The 19,525-nt window shown below is 41.2% G+C and overlaps 1 protein-coding gene across 1 annotated transcript; it reads left to right on the top strand.

Moving 5' to 3' along the window:
* The first annotated feature begins 844 nt into the window (after positions 1-844).
* On the top strand, positions 845-19,014 carry atp2a1 (ATPase sarcoplasmic/endoplasmic reticulum Ca2+ transporting 1). Its single transcript, XM_054606897.1, has 23 exons — positions 845-962; positions 2,717-2,799; positions 5,551-5,655; positions 7,472-7,610; positions 8,952-9,032; positions 9,126-9,211; positions 10,178-10,333; positions 10,450-10,591; positions 11,749-11,915; positions 12,017-12,105; positions 12,198-12,300; positions 12,401-12,532; positions 12,781-12,906; positions 13,639-13,857; positions 13,946-14,057; positions 14,155-14,378; positions 14,473-14,693; positions 14,780-14,982; positions 15,356-15,441; positions 15,638-15,771; positions 16,610-16,727; positions 17,056-17,173; positions 18,887-19,014. The coding sequence occupies exons 1-23, from the start codon at positions 845-847 to the stop codon at positions 18,895-18,897; spliced, it is 2,973 nt and encodes a 990-aa protein (XP_054462872.1). The 3' UTR covers positions 18,898-19,014.
* The last annotated feature ends 511 nt before the right edge of the window (positions 19,015-19,525 follow it).

The raw sequence follows: 19,525 nt of genomic DNA, 5'->3' as shown, positions 1-19,525 counted from the left end.
TAAGTGCTTCTCTTTGACCTGTGTAAGTTCGCCAAATCAATTTATAAGAAACTTGTACGTACAGTACACTATTGGGTAAATGTACTTTACTAAAAAATACTAAAAAGTATTTGCTTTTTAGGAAAACTAGAGATGCATTGAGGAATATTGTGTCAACATATAAATATAATTATTCACTCTATTTAACTTTGCTTCTGCAAAAGTGAAGGTGACCTTTAAAAACCTTTAATTCTTTTGACATTTCTTTCGTTCACTTGTTGAGTATTCGAGTGTCCTCAAACATACACAATCAGTGTCCCCTACCTCTAATTCAGAAAGCCGTTGTTGCCCCCTGAGCGTGCATGTTCTCCAGTGTTCATCTTATTTCAAGCTTGCCGGGCAGTAGACCCCTCTGCAGTTGTTGCCCCCTCCCCCCAACCCCCACCCTACCCCCCTGCATACTCTCTACCACAGGGCCATCCCTGTCTACCTATTTGTGTCGCTCTCAGCCAATGAGGGGCCAGTGCTTGGTGAGCGAGCACCAATGAGGCCTGTTTTTCATCTGTATAAAACTTTTCAGGACAGTTTGCCGGGTTGCACTTTCTGTCAGTTCAGGGTTCCGAGAGGAGAGCAGCAGCCCAGAGAGAGAGAGAGAGAGAGAGAGGGGGGTAGAGAGAGAGCAAGTGTGAACTCAGGGGGGTTGCCAGTTTTTAATCCCAAACCCACACTTCAAGAAAGTGGTGGGTGAACATTTGAGCTTTCACTTGTTTTAACTGTCAGTGTGGAGCCGGCCTCAGACTTGATGTGAATGTTTCTGTGTTTTCTATCCCTTTTTTGTTCCTGAAGCCTCTTCATTTCCTCGAGGATGGAGAACGCACACATGAAAGAGTCGCCAGACGTTCTGTCTCACTTCGGCGTCACTGAAGAAATCGGCCTTTCGCCTGATCAGTTCAAGAAGAACCTGGACAAGTATGGCTTCAACGGTGAGGGAGATGGATGGATGGATGGATGGATGGATGGATGGATGGATGGATGGATGGATGGATGGATGGATGGATGGATGGATGGATGGATGGATGGAGCATTGGAAGATGTAAAGAAAGAGTAGTTGTTAATTAAGTGATTGAAGAATCTCAGGATGAAGGAACACAGATGTATCTTTGGATTTTGGCTTGGAGGAGAGAGTGGAAGCCATAGAGGCAAAAACACAAACACCTGAGAGGTTTAGAAGATAAATTGGCACAAACACACTGAAAGAAGAGAAGAAGTAGTGATGAACTGGCATTGTGTGTGATGTTTTTGATGAAGGTCTAATTGCAGGAAACAAAAGGAGGGGTGGAGGAGGGGGGGTGGGGTGATGTTTGTGGAGCAGGTGCATCAGAGTTTCAGGTTTCTAACAATCGCTACTGGCTTTATTTTTGATTGAAGATTCTTTATTTATTAGTGAAGTGAAGCATGACAGCTCATTCAGCTCAAGGTCAACTCACTCGCTTGTTTACCAGCTGCGTCTCAGTGGGATGGAGTCGAGCAAAGTCTGTCCGCTGAGGAAGGCCATAAAGTGCAGCTGAATGCCCTTAAGAAAGCGTGTAAGAGGACCTTGAGTTGAGACTCTCTTTTGTCAAACTGAGTAAAATTAGGCATTTGAGAAAAAATCCGCCTTAATGCAGGGGATGCACAGGTATAATTAATATAATTAATGATCTACCTGTTGCATTTAATAGTGTTTCCGGAGCTGTGACACCTGCATTAAATTGTCGTTAATGTTATTTATTACTTTAATTGTATTTAAAATGCCTGTTTGTAACAAAAACAAAGGTAACATAGAGTTTTTACCACCTTATCATTGCACCAAATGGTTCTCAACAGGCTGCAGTGAAAGTTTGTGGTGCATCAGAGCAGATAAATTGATGTTGACAGGGTAACAGTAAACCAGAATAACTTAAGTAATTAAGGTAGCTGTAAAGGTCAGTTATTAACGTCACTTTATTTGTATCATAAACTGGCAGAGGTTCAAGGAGGCCTGAACCAAACCATCTGCTTCCTAACATTAATTAATCACTTAGAGTCCTATCAATAGTGGGATGAACAATAAGTTCCTCTCAGGTGGTTTTGATTCTTAAATGTGTCAAAAACGTTAAAGAACGATGCAGTAAATGTGCCGTGCAGCTACGCTTTATTGATATTCTTTGTCTCTCTTCGCCCACAGAGCTGCCAGCGGAGGAAGGTGAGTCCACTTTAAGCCTCAAACACCTGCTTTTCAATTATTCATCTTTGAATCACATGTTCTTTTAACTTTGTGCCACCCGGACACACCTGTTCCTATCACTTCCTGTGATGACAAGTCACACACTGGTTCATCCATCATCTGTCATTGGCTTCTTTTTGTAATGCCGCTGGTTATTGTGACCCAAAGTACTAATTATATGTATATATTTTTCACCCAAACTAATATTTTTCTTTGTTATGCATACCTGCAAAGATGGTTTTACTATATTATCCCAAAGAATATAGAAGTTTTAACGCCATGCAGATCATTTAAAATGTACTTATCATTAGCTTCATCCCAATCACTGCTTCTCCTTAACTCTTGATGGTGACTGTCTTGCATGCAAAAACACACGTATATTATTGAGATTATATTGACATTCCATAACACTTATACCATGTAAATATATAAGTACATACACACACATTTGAATGCTGTGTTTGATGTGGTTTGGTGTATTATTTTTAACAGGAAAGACCATCTGGGAGTTGGTGGCAGAACAGTTTGAGGACTTGTTGGTCAGAATCTTACTGCTGGCCGCCTGCATCTCTTTTGTGAGTTTGTTCACTTTTTCTCTTTTACATGATACGATGTGTTTGTATTTTCATTGTACTTAACTTTGATTTTAAAGAGACCCAAACAAAAGATGGAACAAACATCCCTCATGAGTATGAAGTGTTAAAAAAAAGCCAAGACAAGAAGAAATAAAAGAGAGTACATTTTCTCAAAACTCTCAAGTCAAAGTTCAGACCTGTTGCTTATTAGCAGAAATCTGAGAACCTTGTTTTTTTTTCTAAAATGTATTATATATTTGACATTTCAGCACAGTTTACACCGTTTAAAACTCATGCATGTAGCATGTTGAAGATGATCAAATAGACAGTGGTATCAATAATTAAAGCACCGTCATGACCTAGCTATCACTCGTCCATAACAAGCTCCACAAACTAAATGGTTGTGTTTAAGTCTGAATTTAGGGACATGAAATATTAGCTGCTCAAAGTCGTTGCAAATAAGGAGACCACTTCTTGCATCTAAACGTGACGTGATGTTGATGGAGCGCCTCACAAACAGAACTGAAACTATTCTCATAAAGTAAAAGCGAGTAAAAGGAACAAGTTTTGAAAAAAGAGAACAAAAAGACTGACGGTGACGTGAGAAGAGCAAACTGAGAGCTGCATCCCTTCTGACCCCTCGCCTGATCTGTTTGTGATTACACACACACGCTCGCACACTCGACAAACACAACGTGCACATCGCTGAGTTATTAAATTACATTTGGACCGATGTCCTCACTCTCATTTACACCAGGAATCCCTCTCTCTCTCTCTCTCTCTCTCTCTCTGTCTGTCTGTCTCTCTCTCCCCCTCCTCCCCCACTCCGCTGTTGCTCACTCCAAAACTGTTTTGTGGAGGAGAGGAGTCTGAACACATTGTCTTAATCCTCGATCTCTGCCCTCCGGCCTCCCTGCTCAGCTGTCACTATGGCCTTAGAAGGCCTGACGGCTGTGTGTGTGTGTGTGTGTGTGTGTGTGTGTGTGTGTGTGTGTGTGTGTGTGTGTGTGTGTGTGTGTGTGTGTGTGTGTGTGTGTGTGTGTGTGTGTGTGTGTGTGTGTGTGTGTGTGTGAAATAGCGTGATGAAGATAAAGAGAAAGAGAGAGTGTGTGCACATATGCATAGCAGGAGCTTTATTTTAAGAAAGTCTCAAGCCAGGATGAGAAACTGTATCCTTAGACAAAGGTCAGGGATGGAAGGAACGAGGGATGGCCTGCAGCAGCAGGAGAGGGTGAGAGACAGGGAGGAGGGTGAGGGAGGATTGGGTTGCACAATGGCATTGTTTGTGTGACAAACGAGAGCAATAGATTCAGAGTCATGTACGGTTTCTAAAAGCGAGAACACTAAATGCTGCAGATACACGCTCATCCTATTCATACACACAGGAATGTCGTGCCTCTGCGGCGTGCTGACAACCTCTGACGCTCATTCCGGAGATCGATTGTGTCTTTGAAGGGAGGCAGGGTGAAGACAGGCCGGAGAGCGTGAGCGACTATTTTTGGGAAAGGGTGAGAAAAGATGTGAGATGAAAAGCAGGCGGAGTGAACGAAGCGGATTGTGACGAGGAGGAGCAGAAAGTTAGAGGCCGAACGTAGGAGAAGGACGGGCCTCTCTCTGGTCCGCCGGCCTGAGACTAATCTGTGTCAATGTCAACACGGAGGCTTTCCGAAACAGACTCCCACTCCGGCTCACCAGGGGCGCGACACGTGTTGGACTATAGAGTCACATGTCGAGGAAAGACTTCACACATAGGATGACATAAGAGGCAACAATGACACGAAGTCATTTGATCCAGTGATGGTTGATAACTGTCAGAAATAGATACTCGATTCTGTTTAATGCTGAGCAGCAGTAAAAGATACCGTCGCCCCTAGCAACAGGTGCACAACAAAGTATCACCAACTGTTATAAAGTATATCAATAACTCAAAAAGAACTCAGTGTGATTATCTGATTAACCTCCACAACCCCAACAGATCCACCAGTTGATCCTTCATTAAAAAAGATGTCCAAACCCACATAACAAATACGAAGAAAGTGGGGCTACAACTAAGAGCTTCTTTCTATAATTTTCCCCGAATTGTATGTCAGAAAATTGTGAAAACACCCATCACAAGTTCCCAGAGCTCAACTTTATATCAGTATAGAGCTTATTTAACTCAACTAACAGTACTGATCAAAAAAATAAAAAAAGAAAGGCAGCAAATCACATTTTTTAAGCTGAAATCAGAGAATATTTGGCATTTTTACTTGATAAATGACTCTGATAAATTATTTATTGATCATAATTGTTATTTTCTGTTGATTGACACTTGTGTACAAAGTTAATCTTTAATGACCTTTTACACTAAAAAATGTTTCAGTCATTTGTTAATTGAAACATTTTTGCTGCCATGTGACTCTTAAATGTGAGGATTTTCTGCTTTCGGTTTTTATATGATTGTTGAATTTAATATCTTTGGATTTTGGACTGTGGATTGAACACAACAAGCATTTTAAAGACTTCACTTTAGGAACCTGTGATGGGAATTTTGTTTTATAAAATAATTGCTGGTTCTAGACATATTGTTGCATCTGAATGGTAATACGTTTTGTTTTGTTTTAACATAAAAAGCGTAATATAAGGGGATAAAGTCTGAGATTTAAAAGTGGCTATCTGTCACCACACTTTACAGAAATCCTAAACATCATAAAGTCAAAAGATATATTCGTTTAAATTCTGACATGCTCTTCGTCTCTCCGTCTGTCTCAGGTGCTGGCTCTGTTTGAGGAAGGTGAGGAGACTGTCACTGCCTTTGTGGAGCCCTTCGTCATCCTCCTCATCCTCATTGCAAACGCTATCGTTGGAGTGTGGCAGGTCAGTGAACGCACACACACACACACACACACACACACACACACACACACACACACACACACACACACACACACACACACACACACACACACACACACACATACAGACATACAGACATACAGACAGGAACAATCACAAGGACACATACCTGCCCCTGAATGCTGTCTTTTACACACACACCTAAATAGCCTCTTATACTTAGCAACAGTCACACACAATAAATCACAAACGATGGACGGCCTGTTCTCCAGCGCGTGTCCTTTACAGCGAGCACACGGCAGCTCGGAGTTCGAGGGAGTCCAGAATGAAAGGAATGACGTCAGCTGGGGGTGAAAAGGCCAAAGGTTAAGCCAAAACGGGAGGGGGGGGGACTGGGACCCTTGAAGTCTCACACTGTAGTCTGCTTTGTTACAATCCACAGTAAAAATACAGAGAGACGATTGGGTTACCACGGGCCTGGGAGTGTGTGTGTGTGTGTGTGTGTGTGTGTGTGTGTGTGTGTGTGTGTGTGTGTGTGTGTGTGTGTGTGTGTGGTTCATTTGAATCCTGCGGCAGTCATTTGGAAACTATGCACAAGGATTCACACATGGGGGGTACGGGGGAGAACGGAGGGAGGGAGGGAGGGCGGCTGGCATAGATTGGGCTTTACACTTTGAGGCGGTGGAGGGCAGCCTTGGAGGAAAACCGCAGACCGAACCCGGCATCGGTCTGACGGACTCCATCAACATGTTGTTCAGCAGAGACACCTCACACTGAAAACACACACGGTGGTCAATCGGGATTTGATCAATGTCAAACTTTAATGATAATTTAGGATCTCATTCCTCATTCATTAATTATGTTACTGCTGCTGTTCTCCTGTTCTTTGAGGACGGATTGTCTTTAATTATATTTCCTTTCTATACTTTAATTGTTTATGCAAATGTTTTGGTTTTAATCGCTCTTGTTACTGTACATTGCTCAAATATTTTGTTTCACTAAAGACGCTCTAACAACTATTTCACTGCGACTTTAAAGGCCCCGAAGCTTATTTCTTGCTAGCACTTATTTCAATATAGAGGTGTCTGTATTTGTGTTTTTGTCATCGTTTTTCTTACTGGTTTCAACTGGGAAAGAGATGATGTCACATATGTCCATGCACCAATCAGGATTTAACACCATTTGAATGGAAATCCATAATATTTGTTGAGTTGTTAGCTAACGTTGCATGCACAGTCAATCAAATCTGACCAAATCAAACCCTCGCAGTACTGATGAAGCAGTTCAGTTGAGTTTTTTATGAAAATGAATTTGATTTTTTCCCTGAACGTTTGATTGTTGCATCTTTAGTCAGTATCCAGTGTTACAGAGAAATACTTAATGCCCCAGAAATTGTTTTAAACAAGTTTTCAAGGGCTTTTAATAGACAAAGTTGTCAATTAAAAGCCTCTCTCTCTCTCTTTTAATCTACACTTCATGCTAAACCAAGGAATTCTGATACAGTCTTTTCCTTCAAATGTTGTACAGACTGTAGCAGATCGTATGACTTTACAGGGAGCCGACAAAAAGACAGGAAAACCTAAAATACAATACAATCAAATGCAACAATATGACAAAAATGACCTCACACATTACCAAATCTACTATTTGCCACTAAAATCTACACCTTGGAAACTCTCGACAAAAATGAATCGCTGGAAATGCATTGCAGGATTATTGTAAGGGATTATACTATTTTGTATTCAGGTTATTTTTACATAACATGCTCAGGGAGGTTTTTATATTAAAATTAACAGTTAATGTTTTATGTTTTGTCCTGTGTGTATTTTTGCAACAGGAGCGAAATGCAGAGAGTGCCATTGAGGCTCTGAAGGAGTACGAGCCCGAGATGGGAAAAGTTTACCGGTCGGACAGGAAGAGCGTCCAGAGAATCAAGGCCAGGGAGATCGTTCCTGGTGATGTGGTGGAGGTTTCCGGTAAGATTCCCAAAACTGAAGCGGGTTTCTCTTTTCACCTCTTTACCTGCTGCGTGGACTCAAAGTCCATCAGCAGCAGTGAATCCTCAGGGTCACAGAATGTCTATACTTGGTGAACAAAGGTGCAGAGGAAATCCTGTAATTTCAAATTTTATAAAGTGACCTACAAATATGCTGACTATAGCCACACAGGGTTAAAGGTCAAGCACAACTTCCTGAAACTAACCCTGCAGAATGGGACTTGTTGTGTCCTTGTTTGAGTGGTGCAACACAGGAGGGGAGGAAGCATCTGCCCAATTCTTCATACTGCTCAATTTTAGCGAGTGTTGAATTTTGTGATGCAGTGGTAGCATAAAAAAGACATGATTGTGAATGCGATGCAGCTATATGGAGATACTGGTCTGTGTGAATTGTCTTTTTCAAGCAAAAGAAGCAGCAGCTGACATTGGGGAATTTGAATTTAGTAATAATAAAGTGTGCTAAAGTAAAAAAAATCTTGCTTTGGCTTGTATCTGAAAGTCAAATCATGATATCCTAAGAATAAACTGTGGTAATATTCAGAACACACTTTAACTATGTAGCACGTTTTAAATATTCAAGCCAAAGCTCATCTCTGCGGCTTATCCAGGACTTCTCAACCTTGGATCTAGACAGCAAGTGTTTTATGAAACTGACTATCAGTTCAGAGTAATGACAACCGACTCCAAGCTTGAGGTGAAAACACGTTCAAACAGATGAGCTTTTGCACTAGAAACTCTTATTTGTTTGACTCCTGTTTTCACATAAAGAAGAAATCAAGCTTCTGGGCTGATTCGCTCAGATACTACAAAAGAGTCACATGCATGTATGTGTGTGTGAGTGAGTGTGAGAGTGTGTGTGTGAGAGAACATGTCTCCTTATGTCCTTGAGAATGAGCACGGGCCCTTTTAAGGCAGTCCCAGCAGAAAGGGGTGGAGGGGAACTGAAGGAACTTGCTGCAGGAAGAAAAAAAAAAGAACAAGCTTGAGTATAAATACACTTAATATCGACGGCGGCCTCGCTCCTCTGTCTCTCCCTCTGTTTGCTGTACACCTGTTCTGTTCTTTTCATTTCATGATCTCCCCAAGGTCTCCCTCTCCCTCTGACTCTGACTGTGGTATCAGTTTTCAACAACAACACCATCCATCCAGAGTGCTAAAACCAGTCAATCACCCCCCCTCCCTCAATCTGCTGCTGTCACATTGTCATGAAGCTATTTGTGTTGTAATCCTGCAACAAAAGCTGCTAAAACAAATCAAAATGGTCTGATGAGCTTCTTTTTGTGCTTCTCTCTGTATGTGTCTCCGTTTGTTTGGACACCAGTTGGTGACAAAGTGCCAGCCGACATCAGGATCATCTCCATCAAATCCACAACCCTGCGTGTGGACCAGTCCATTCTCACCGGTAGGTATCAGCGGGAAAGACAGACATGATGTCTTGTTTGATGTCCGCTTCCTTACCTGATCACCCCATCTAAAACGTGTGTGTCTCCCATAGGTGAGTCTGTCAGCGTGATCAAACACACTGACGCTGTCCCTGACCCCCGAGCCGTCAACCAGGACAAGAAGAACATGCTGTTTTCCGTAAGTCTTTCTTTATGGGAAATGCTTTCTTTTGACTGCTTCTTTTCCACCTTTATGTTACATAATAAATAAAGCTCATAATGTCAAAGTTTTTTCCAAATGATGACCCCTGCCCAATACATCCATACAACCCATACATGCTCTTGTGGAGGACAACTAACAACTAGCTAGCAGATTTGTTAGGTTTACATGGCTGCAGACAAAGTACCACTGAGTTTTTAGCAAAAAGCTTATATCAAAATGCTAACACAAAGGCAATGCCAACATGCAGATGTTAATAAAAACTGTATTTATATAACCTTTAAAAGCATTATAAAGTGGAAATAGTTTATAAAATACTTTGAGATACAAAGCAAAGCACAAAATCAAGACAATATAACTTCAGAAAGCCCAACAGTGAGGCCCAACAAAAGCAAGACAAACTAAGAAAGTGAAATTTAAACACACAACAAACAGAAGAGTACAATAGATAAAACACTTAAACCATTCGACTATCATATTAGACAATTAACATACTAGTTAGCCTGCTAGCATTTGCTAATTTGGACCAAACAAAAAGCCCACCTGAGGCTGATGGGAATGTCTTTACCTTTATTGTTATTTCTTCATAAACCAAAGTATTGGAGAAATCAAATTTTGACCTGATGATGGCGCTAGAGGAAAAGTCAGGGTATCACAGTCTTTATTAAAATTCATCCTGGGTGGACATGAATGCACTGGGAACTAAATTTCATGCCAATATCCCCAATATCTGTTGAGACATTTCACTAAAAACCACAGAAGTAAACCTCATGGTGGTGCTAAATGAAAAGTCAGTTGATCACCAACGTCACTAGGATTCATCCTCTGGGGATCGTGAATTTCTCTACAAAATTTCATGAAATCCATCCAACAGTAGAGATATTTCTGTTTGGACGACTAACTTTCTAATGTTTTTTTCTCAATCTTTGCCTAAACTCTTTTCAGGGAACCAACATCGCTGCAGGAAAAGCCACTGGTATCGCTGTTGCAACTGGCGTCTCCACTGAGATCGGAAAGATTCGTGACCAGATGGCCGCCACTGAGCAGGAGAAGACCCCTCTGCAGCAGAAACTGGACGAGTTCGGAGAGCAGCTCTCCAAGGTGGGTGAATCAGATTTCAGACGAATCTGAAACAGTATCACCACGGTGACAGCTGTTATCTATTTATTAATTAAGTAAAGATTTAAGATTAAAAATGTGTATATAATGTCCTCCAGGTTATCTCCCTCATCTGTGTGGCTGTGTGGATAATCAACATCGGCCACTTCAATGACCCCGTCCACGGAGGCTCTTGGATCCGTGGGGCTGTCTACTATTTCAAGATTGCTGTGGCTCTGGCTGTGGCTGCCATCCCTGAAGGTAAACCCCTGGGATTAACTGACCCTTTACTTACTTACACAAGATTATCATGTCTAAGATTCGTCTTAGTGTAGCTCTTCTAATGTGCCCCCCATTAAAAATCAAACGAGGGTCACTGGATGATTGATCATAACAAAGTGTATGTGCCAGGTTTTGACAAGGACGAAGAATGTTTTGTAATAGAAAAAGACGATATCTCTCTGCTGCATTGATTTTGTTTTGTTTTTTCCCAACAATATAGTAGGAGCATAATGCTAAATCCAAAGTATTCTTTTTTTAAGTTGATTTCCTCAAGGTATGAGTACAAATATGTAAATCCACCTTCATTCTTTTTGGCTGTTTTGATGGCAGTTGATCTTTTTAACATCAGGATTTTCTTAAAAACCTTCCATAGTGTTTACTTCCATGTGTCCTGGTCTTTTTTTCTGATAAACTCATGAAGGATCATCAGCAAGTGAATTATGCCGCTTATCTGGCTCCTCTTAACTTGGAGAAGCAGCTGTTTGTCACAGACGAGAAGCCGTATAATCTTTTTTTTTTGGTCCCTGCCCAACTCCAACAATAGATGACTGTTGGAAAGACGTTTGGTCAGGAAATAAAGAGCTTGTATAGTTACTCAGCTCTGTCTTTTTACATCAAACCAGTTGACCCAAAGTGCGTAGGAGCCATCAAACTCAGTCACTTGTTTGCCACCAGAATAGGACCAATTACATATTCTGGGTCAGTGAGAGGTGCTCACATTCCTCTCTGTCACATCACGGTCTGTGGCGATGCTCATCACATGCCACCGTCTGTTGATGCCAAAAGGACAACATCATCTGCAAAGAGACAGATGCCACCATAATGTCACTAAACTGGACACTCTCCAGACCTTCTTCACATCATTGTCAGAGTTGATTTTTGCCAAGACTCTGAACAGATATCTGGCTAAGTGTATCAGCAGCCCCCTCCCACAGGAATACCTCAGTCTGGGTGTCCTCCAGCTGATGGGTTTAGGCACCACGACTGTAGTCAGCAAAGCCAGTGGCAGATGGTTTTGATCAGACATGTCAGATCATTCTTCACTAAGTTCTTCTAAATGTTTTGTCCATCTTCCACCAGTGACTGTTTTTTCATTCAGTACCTCCCTCCCTAATCTCTTGCTCCGTCCACCACAGGTTTGCCCGCTGTCATCACCACCTGCCTCGCTCTGGGAACACGTCGTATGGCCAAGAAGAACGCCATCGTCAGGAGCCTGCCCTCTGTGGAGACCCTGGGCTGCACCTCCGTCATCTGCTCGGACAAGACCGGCACCCTCACCACCAACCAGATGTGTGTAACAAAGGTAGGTTCATGCTCAACACCGATATAATTCTAAATCCAGACAGGTGATGGGAAGTAAGAGCAGATCTAATGAAATGTTTGTGGTTGTTTGTCTCCATGCAGATGTTCGTCATTGATAAAGTCGACGGTGAAAATGTTTCCCTCGGCCAGTTTGACATCTCAGGCTCAAAGTACACTCCAGAGGGAGAAGTGTAAGTGTCAAAAGAGTTCAAAGTTCATCTTATAAGACGCTGCAAACACATAGACACCATAACCCATTCTTGAACATCTTCTTTTTTACCAGTACAAGGAATGGCATGCCTGTGAAGTGCGGCCAGTATGACGGACTGGTTGAGCTGGCCACCATCTGCGCTCTGTGCAACGACTCTTCTCTGGACTACAACGAGGTCTGCAGAGCATTCAGGAGAATATGTGTTCATGACATTCATGGTTTTAATTGTGACACATTGCCAACTTCAAATGTACGTTTGTTCTGTCTTATTGCAGTCCAAGGGTATTTATGAGAAAGTGGGTGAGGCCACTGAAACAGCGCTGTCCTGTTTGGTGGAGAAGATGAACGTGTTCAACAGTGAAGTGCGCGGCCTGTCCAAGGTGGAAAGGGCAAACGCTTGCTGTTCTGTAAGTCTACAAAAATATTCCATAAATGATGTATCCTGTATAAAAATACATTTTAGTGTTACAAGTTTGTTAAAGGGGATAAAATGTCAATGTCCACAGCCCTGAAGTGGTCAAAAGAACTATTATTTCATGTTTAATTAGTGGAAAAAATACATACATAAACAGAGGCTTAACAGATGGGCTCGACTCAACCTTGATTTTAGATAATTTTCCACCAGTTGACCTTCTTCTTCCTCATTTTCTAACAGGTGATCAAGCAGCTGATGAAGAAGGAGTTCACTCTGGAGTTCTCCAGAGACAGAAAGTCCATGTCAGTTTACTGCTCTCCTGCCAAATCTGCCAAAGCCCCTGTAGGAAACAAGATGTTCGTCAAAGTGAGTGTGTGACGCACGACGTACAGAACACAAAGAGTCGACAGCCTCGCTAGCGGCTCTGTGAGGATGTTTGCAGCAATGCTTTGAGCATAAAGAATAAGAGTCGAATGGAGAATAAACTTTAGTCCGCTAGTTAGCTAAATGAGCCAAAATATATAATTCATCTGGTGTTAGAAAAGTTCCAAAATCATTAAGATACATCGTCTTGGGTCTGTGAATGTCTGCACTAAATCCAATGACAATCTATGCGATAGTTGTTGAAATATTTCAGTCTGAACCAAAGTGGTGGACCGCCCAAATGACACTACCATCCCAAGAGGCATGCTGCTAGAAAAAATCAGCATGATGACCTTTTGTACTTTATTAATCCACTTGATAGCAAGCGCCTTTATAAGACAAGTAAAAGCTTCTGAATTAGGGATGGGTATTTACTGACTATTGTATATATTGTGGAACAAAACAGAAAATGATCTTACGCTTGTGTTAACCTCAGACCTTATTTCAGGCATCTAACCAAAAACCCATCAAAAAAACAATTGACTTTGAGACGAGGGAACTAGAAATGCAAAAAATTGTTTTAGGACTGAATACTAAAACTAACTATGAAAATATGATATCATGATTAAACAGCCTCTTAAATTGAAGGAAAAGACCAAAATGAAGTCAAAATAATCAAATCATATGTTATTCATGTACGTATGCTGATGGATGTTATGTTATCTCTCTCATCAGGGTGCTCCAGAAGGCGTCATTGACCGCTGTGCGTACGTTCGTGTGGGAACCTCCCGCATTCCTCTGACCGGCCCCGTCAAAGAACACATCCTGTCCGTCATCAAGGAGTGGGGCTGCGGGCGTGACACCCTCCGCTGTCTGGCACTGGCCACCCGAGACTCACCTGTGAGGAAGGAGGACATGAACCTGGTGGACGCCACCAAGTTCGTTGACTATGAGGTAGGTGACTGATGAAGAAGGCTGAAATGAAAGAGACAACAGATATGATCTTGTGCAAGAACACAGTATCTCATCCTTTTTCTTCCAGACTGACATGACCTTTGTCGGCTGTGTCGGCATGCTCGACCCTCCCCGTAAGGAAGTCATGAGCTCCATTGAGCTGTGCAGGGCTGCTGGCATCCGTGTCATCATGATCACTGGTCAGTAGACACAACCCCCTCAGAATTTAAAATCTCATCGTATTAGAAAAACAAACTCATAACAGAAACGACAAAATCTTCATTTATGTCCTCCCAGGTGACAACAAAGGTACAGCTGTGGCCATCTGCCGTCGCATCGGCATCTTCACCGAGGATGAGGACGTCACCGGCAAGGCCTTCACCGGCCGCGAGTTTGATGACCTCGATCTGTACGATCAGAAGATCGCCGTTCGAAAGGCTTGCTGCTTCGCCAGAGTGGAACCGTCCCACAAGTCTAAGATCGTTGAGTTCCTGCAGGGCTTTGATGAGATTACCGCCATGGTGAGCAGAAAAGAGAGCTTAAACTTTATTGTTTCTTATCTTAAAGTATAGATGAACAAAAACGATAACTTATCTCCCTCTTCCATTCAACCAGACTGGTGATGGAGTGAACGATGCCCCCGCCTTGAAGAAGGCGGAGATTGGCATCGCCATGGGCTCTGGCACTGCCGTTGCCAAGTCTGCCTCTGAGATGGTCCTCGCCGACGACAACTTCTCCTCCATTGTGTCCGCCGTCGAGGAGGGCAGAGCTATTTACAACAACATGAAGCAGTTCATCCGCTACCTCATCTCCTCCAACGTGGGCGAGGTCGTCTGGTGAGTACAGACTTGTGCAGACGGAGATGAGATGTGGTAACAAGAGAGTCAAAACTAATAAGATCATTCGCTCCACTTCCTCTCAGTATCTTCCTGACGGCGGCTCTGGGTCTGCCCGAGGCTCTGATCCCCGTCCAGCTGCTGTGGGTCAACCTGGTGACGGACGGTCTGCCCGCCACGGCGCTGGGCTTCAACCCCCCCGACCTGGACATCATGGGAAAAGCCCCCCGCTCCCCCAAAGAGCCCCTCATCTCTGGCTGGCTCTTCTTCAGATACATGGCCATCGGAGGTACAAACAATTATGATTCTTCTTCCCCTGCTGGTCGAGGTGTTTTTTATATGTTGTGGCAATTTCTTTTATTTAGTCTTAAATGGCCTCCAACCATTTTTTTGATAACGCTGTCATTTAAGAGAAACACTCACAGAGAATGTTCATCTCAGCGATGATGTTGCCACGGTAACACCTCAGCCTTCTGGGCATTGTGCACCAAATTGCCATTGATTTCTTCAGCAACAACTTCATCAAAAAACCTCTCTGGCGGCCATTAAACGAGAAACTTGCACATGTTTATTGAAGATTGTGGATTTAAACTTTTGGATGAATAGTAAGATAAATAAAATATGTCTTTATTTAAAATATTTTTATTTAATATCTCCTCCAGGTTATGTTGGTGCTGCAACAGTCGCAGCAGCTGTCTGGTGGTTCCTGTACTGTGATGAAGGCCCAATGGTTTCCTTCCACCAGCTGGTTAGTATTTAACACTATTATTTGTGTACTTTTACTATAAATTGCACCTGATCACACAGCGTACAACATCTAGCTGCTGTAACTAGAAACTTTTCATGTAAACTAGTTACAAAAACATTTCACAGGGGGGATCTCAGCGTCTCAGACTCCCATTCCAGACCTCAGTAAGATGTTTGTTTCTGTCTTTCCCCCTCAGTCACACTTCATGCAGTGCAGCGAGGACAACGAGGACTTTGAGGGGATCCACTGCGAGGTGTTTGAGGCCGCCCCCCCGATGACCATGGCTCTGTCTGTGCTGGTCACCATCGAGATGTGCAACGCTCTGAACAGGTCTGAGCTCAAACTTCCTGCTACGCACTCACTAATGAACAATAGACGACATTCTGCCCAGTGTAACTAAGTACATTCACTCAAGTACTGGACCAAAGGACACATTTAAAGTACTATTTTTTGGCAGAAAAAGTACTTTTACTTTTGATATTTTCAGTATAATAATAGAATACTTTTATTTGTAAGGGGGGTTCAAATGCAAAACTTTAAAACTGCTCTATTGGTGCTTTTACTGAAGTACTTCTACCTCCACTGAGTAAACTACATGACAGTATTTAAAAAGAAAAAAAGTGAATGCAGCATTAAAAGTAATTAATTTATATAACATATATCAACATTACACTCATGGGGGTCACTTTTTCTGTAGGGAGTACTTCTACAACTACTTTTACTAATAATAATAATAATAATAATAATAATAATAATAATAATGGATTTTATTTATATAGCACACTTTAAAATACAATGAAATCTCAAGGTGCTTTAATAATCAAATATAATAATAAAACGCTAAAATCTGAAATAAAATAGAATAATATAAAATAAAATATAAAATAAAATAATTCATATAATGATAATGAAATCGAAGAATATATATATATATATATATATATATATAAAATACTTATGATTATTATGATAGGAAGACATTACACAACATGTTTATATTTCTATATTCAACATATAAATGTGTCCTTTTGTTGATATTTATTATCCTACATTCACCTCAACACAAAAACACACTTTCACATCAAACATTTTCAATCTGCATTAACTTTCCCCTCCGCCTCCCCCATCCAACCCCACCTTCCTCCTCCTCTACCTCTTCCTCCTCCAGCTTGTCTGAGAACCAGTCCCTGGTGCGCATGCCCCCCTGGAGCAACTGGTGGCTGGTGGGCGCCATGAGCCTCTCCATGTCCCTCCACTTCATGATCATCTACGTCGACCCCCTGCCCGTGAGTCCGGCCTCCTGCACCACAGACAAACATCCACCTTCCCTCGACTCCTACCTCCCTCACACACACACACACACACACACACACACTGCCTCTCCATGTTGCCATTGCTTAAATACTTAACAGATGATGCACCGCTCAGCTGCCCAAATTACTAAACAGGGGTGGGATTTCAGCTGGCCTACAATCAAAGCATCACCATGGTGTGAAGATACAACACATTCTTCAAAACGAATAAATACGACATGCACTGACGTTAATATTAATGTACAGCTTGTTTCTTACTGGTGGTTGTTGCTTTAACGCGTGGTTTCTCTCTCCTCCACAGATGATCTTCAAGCTCACTCACTTGAACGTGGAGCAGTGGATGATGGTGGTGAAGCTCTCCTTCCCGGTCATCCTCATTGATGAGGTTCTCAAGTTTGTGGCTCGCACATATCTGGAGGGTAAGCTAAGCACGTGACCTGTGTGCAACATGTTTCCTTTATTCTGTATCTGTTTGTTATAGTGTGTAAAATTCACTTTCCTGGAACAGATGTTGTCTAGTCAGTCTGTATTAAATACACATAATGTACCAAAAAAAACCAGATGTCATCACATATTTTTAAGTTCATGATCCAGAGTGCAATCTAAGTACTTTGTTTAGACATTTAGAGGGTGATTTGGACACATTATTAATTATTTAAAGCCTCAACACAATTAACTGGGATGATTGTTTGAGATTTAAAGACCTACTTTAAAAAAATATGTTTTTTAACATTTAACATGACTTCATTCTTCCTCCTTTAACATTTCCACCTGAACTTGTACTACGAATGTCTCCATTTCATTGATTTCTAAAGGAACACATGATTGATTGATTAATGGAATGTTATGGGATAATTTACCTCCCAATTCAGTGTGTTATTTTAACCTCTCTTCTTCTTCCTCACACAGTTTTAATGATCTCCGACCCTGTTTTTTCTAATCTCTGTTTACTCTGGTGACATGTTTCTAACTTTCCTCTCCTTGGATGCTTTTTTTCCCTTTTACCCCTCCTTCTCCAACACTCCAGTCTAAACCTATCCCCCCTCCTCTACACCCCTGTAACAAAAGGTATTCCCCTGACTCATCCTAAAGGTTTAAGCACTCTGCATCGTGCACAAATGTTAAGTTTTGCTCTGTCTTGCTAATGTTTCTGGACTAATACATTTGGATCCCGAGCTGTGATCAGTTTGTCTGGCTTTACATCTTTCTTGAACTAGAGATCTAATAATCAGTCTCAGCATCATACGTAGTATTTGCATAGCTGGTGTTTATTATTTGAAGTTTGAAAATGTTACTTTAGCTTATCGCCTTCTGTAGCTTGTAGAAACAGCAACATTAGCACACTTTGACTCTGCATTTAATGTGATCAAACTAATACTGTGCATTCTGCTGAAAAGGTCAAAATGTTGCTGGATTATTTGCCAAAAAGAAACCATGTCTTTTTGTTGCTGTTGTGATTATGTAAAAGCAGCCTTCTATTCATTTTTCCTTTGCTAATCTAAAAACTGGAATTTATATTTATATTATACTGTATTTTAGCTAATGTGCGTTCTTTTTCAAAACTATGTAAAACTGGTTTAACTCTCAAAAATGAATATATGAAGATTTGATTTTGGGAAATATGCTAGTTTGTTTTCTTGCCTAGAGAATCCATCCATGCTTGAACAAGGTGCATGGATGGTTTAATGTACGTATCAGATGTATTCATTTGTACAATAATAACAATAATAATAATAAAAAGTTTTATCCGACTATTTCTACTCTTTGAGCAGTTGCCAGGCAACCAGCAGAGACTCCAGGAAGATACTGGTCCCAGCCAAGAAATTGGTCTCGTTAAAAAACAATTTATTTTTTACACTGGTTTTTGTACACATTAAATCAAGAAAATATTGTGTGTTAATTAGTGAGCTTTGGAGGTGGTGGTAAGAGAACATGCTAGATTTTTGTTTATGCTAAACTAAGCTAGCTAGGATGGAGGAACCGTGTTAATCTCATCATCTAGCTAATTTAAGGCAACAAATCAAATCAGCGTATTTCCCAAAACAAACAGACTCCTCACTCAATGCATTTTACTGATCAACCTCAGCACACTGACATGACTGCACAGCTGACCTGCTTCTTTTACTCTGCAGGGAAAGTCTAGAGGGCAAAGTGCAACAGAGAGCGGCAGAGAGAGAGAGAGAGAGAGAGAGAGAGAGAGACGCAGAGGATGGAGAGGAGAGAAAAGGTGGAGCGCTCCCACTGAAGGAGCGCCTGCCAACAGTCACTTGCCGTTATCAAAAACATCTAGTGGCATGAATACAAAAGAAAAACACATACACCATCTGAAAATACACCAAAAGAAAGCTGCAAAATATTTTTTTCTGTGTATGTACTGAAGTTAATATATAGGTGAGAGTTATTAAAACTATTGTGTTGATTCTATTCTTAAAGAATAAAGATATGTATTAAAGAAAGTCTTGGATTTCATTGTCGTTTCCAATAAGTTTTTGTTATATGTATATATATATATATATATATAATACACATGTTTTTATTATATATATATATATACATTGTATATATATATATACATATTGTATATATATTGCGGTTGATAGATGTTTAGCACTATTTCCTGAGATTAATCAAGGGAATAATAATGTGGTCAATAACAATTAGTAAACATGGTGTGACTGAAAACTTGAGTCATTTACAGATGACTGTACACAGATGTGTTAATGTGTTGCATTAACACATCTGTAAATGATGCACAAGTAAGACAGCAACAG

Source organism: Anoplopoma fimbria, chromosome 11 (genome assembly GCF_027596085.1).
Source record: "Anoplopoma fimbria isolate UVic2021 breed Golden Eagle Sablefish chromosome 11, Afim_UVic_2022, whole genome shotgun sequence".
Classification (NCBI taxonomy): Eukaryota; Metazoa; Chordata; class Actinopteri; order Perciformes; family Anoplopomatidae; genus Anoplopoma; species Anoplopoma fimbria.
This window is presented reverse-complemented; position numbering and strand designations above follow the sequence as displayed.

Bases quoted from the DNA above. Each gene is read 5' to 3' on its own strand.
- atp2a1 (XM_054606897.1), top strand. From the start codon at position 845: ATGGAGAACGCACACATGAAAGAGTCGCCAGACGTTCTGTCTCACTTC. The intron at 963-2,716 runs GTGAGGGAGATG...TATTTTTAACAG, and splicing joins GGACAAGTATGGCTTCAACG to GAAAGACCATCTGGGAGTTG. The intron at 13,858-13,945 runs GTAGGTGACTGA...TTTTTCTTCCAG, and splicing joins CCAAGTTCGTTGACTATGAG to ACTGACATGACCTTTGTCGG.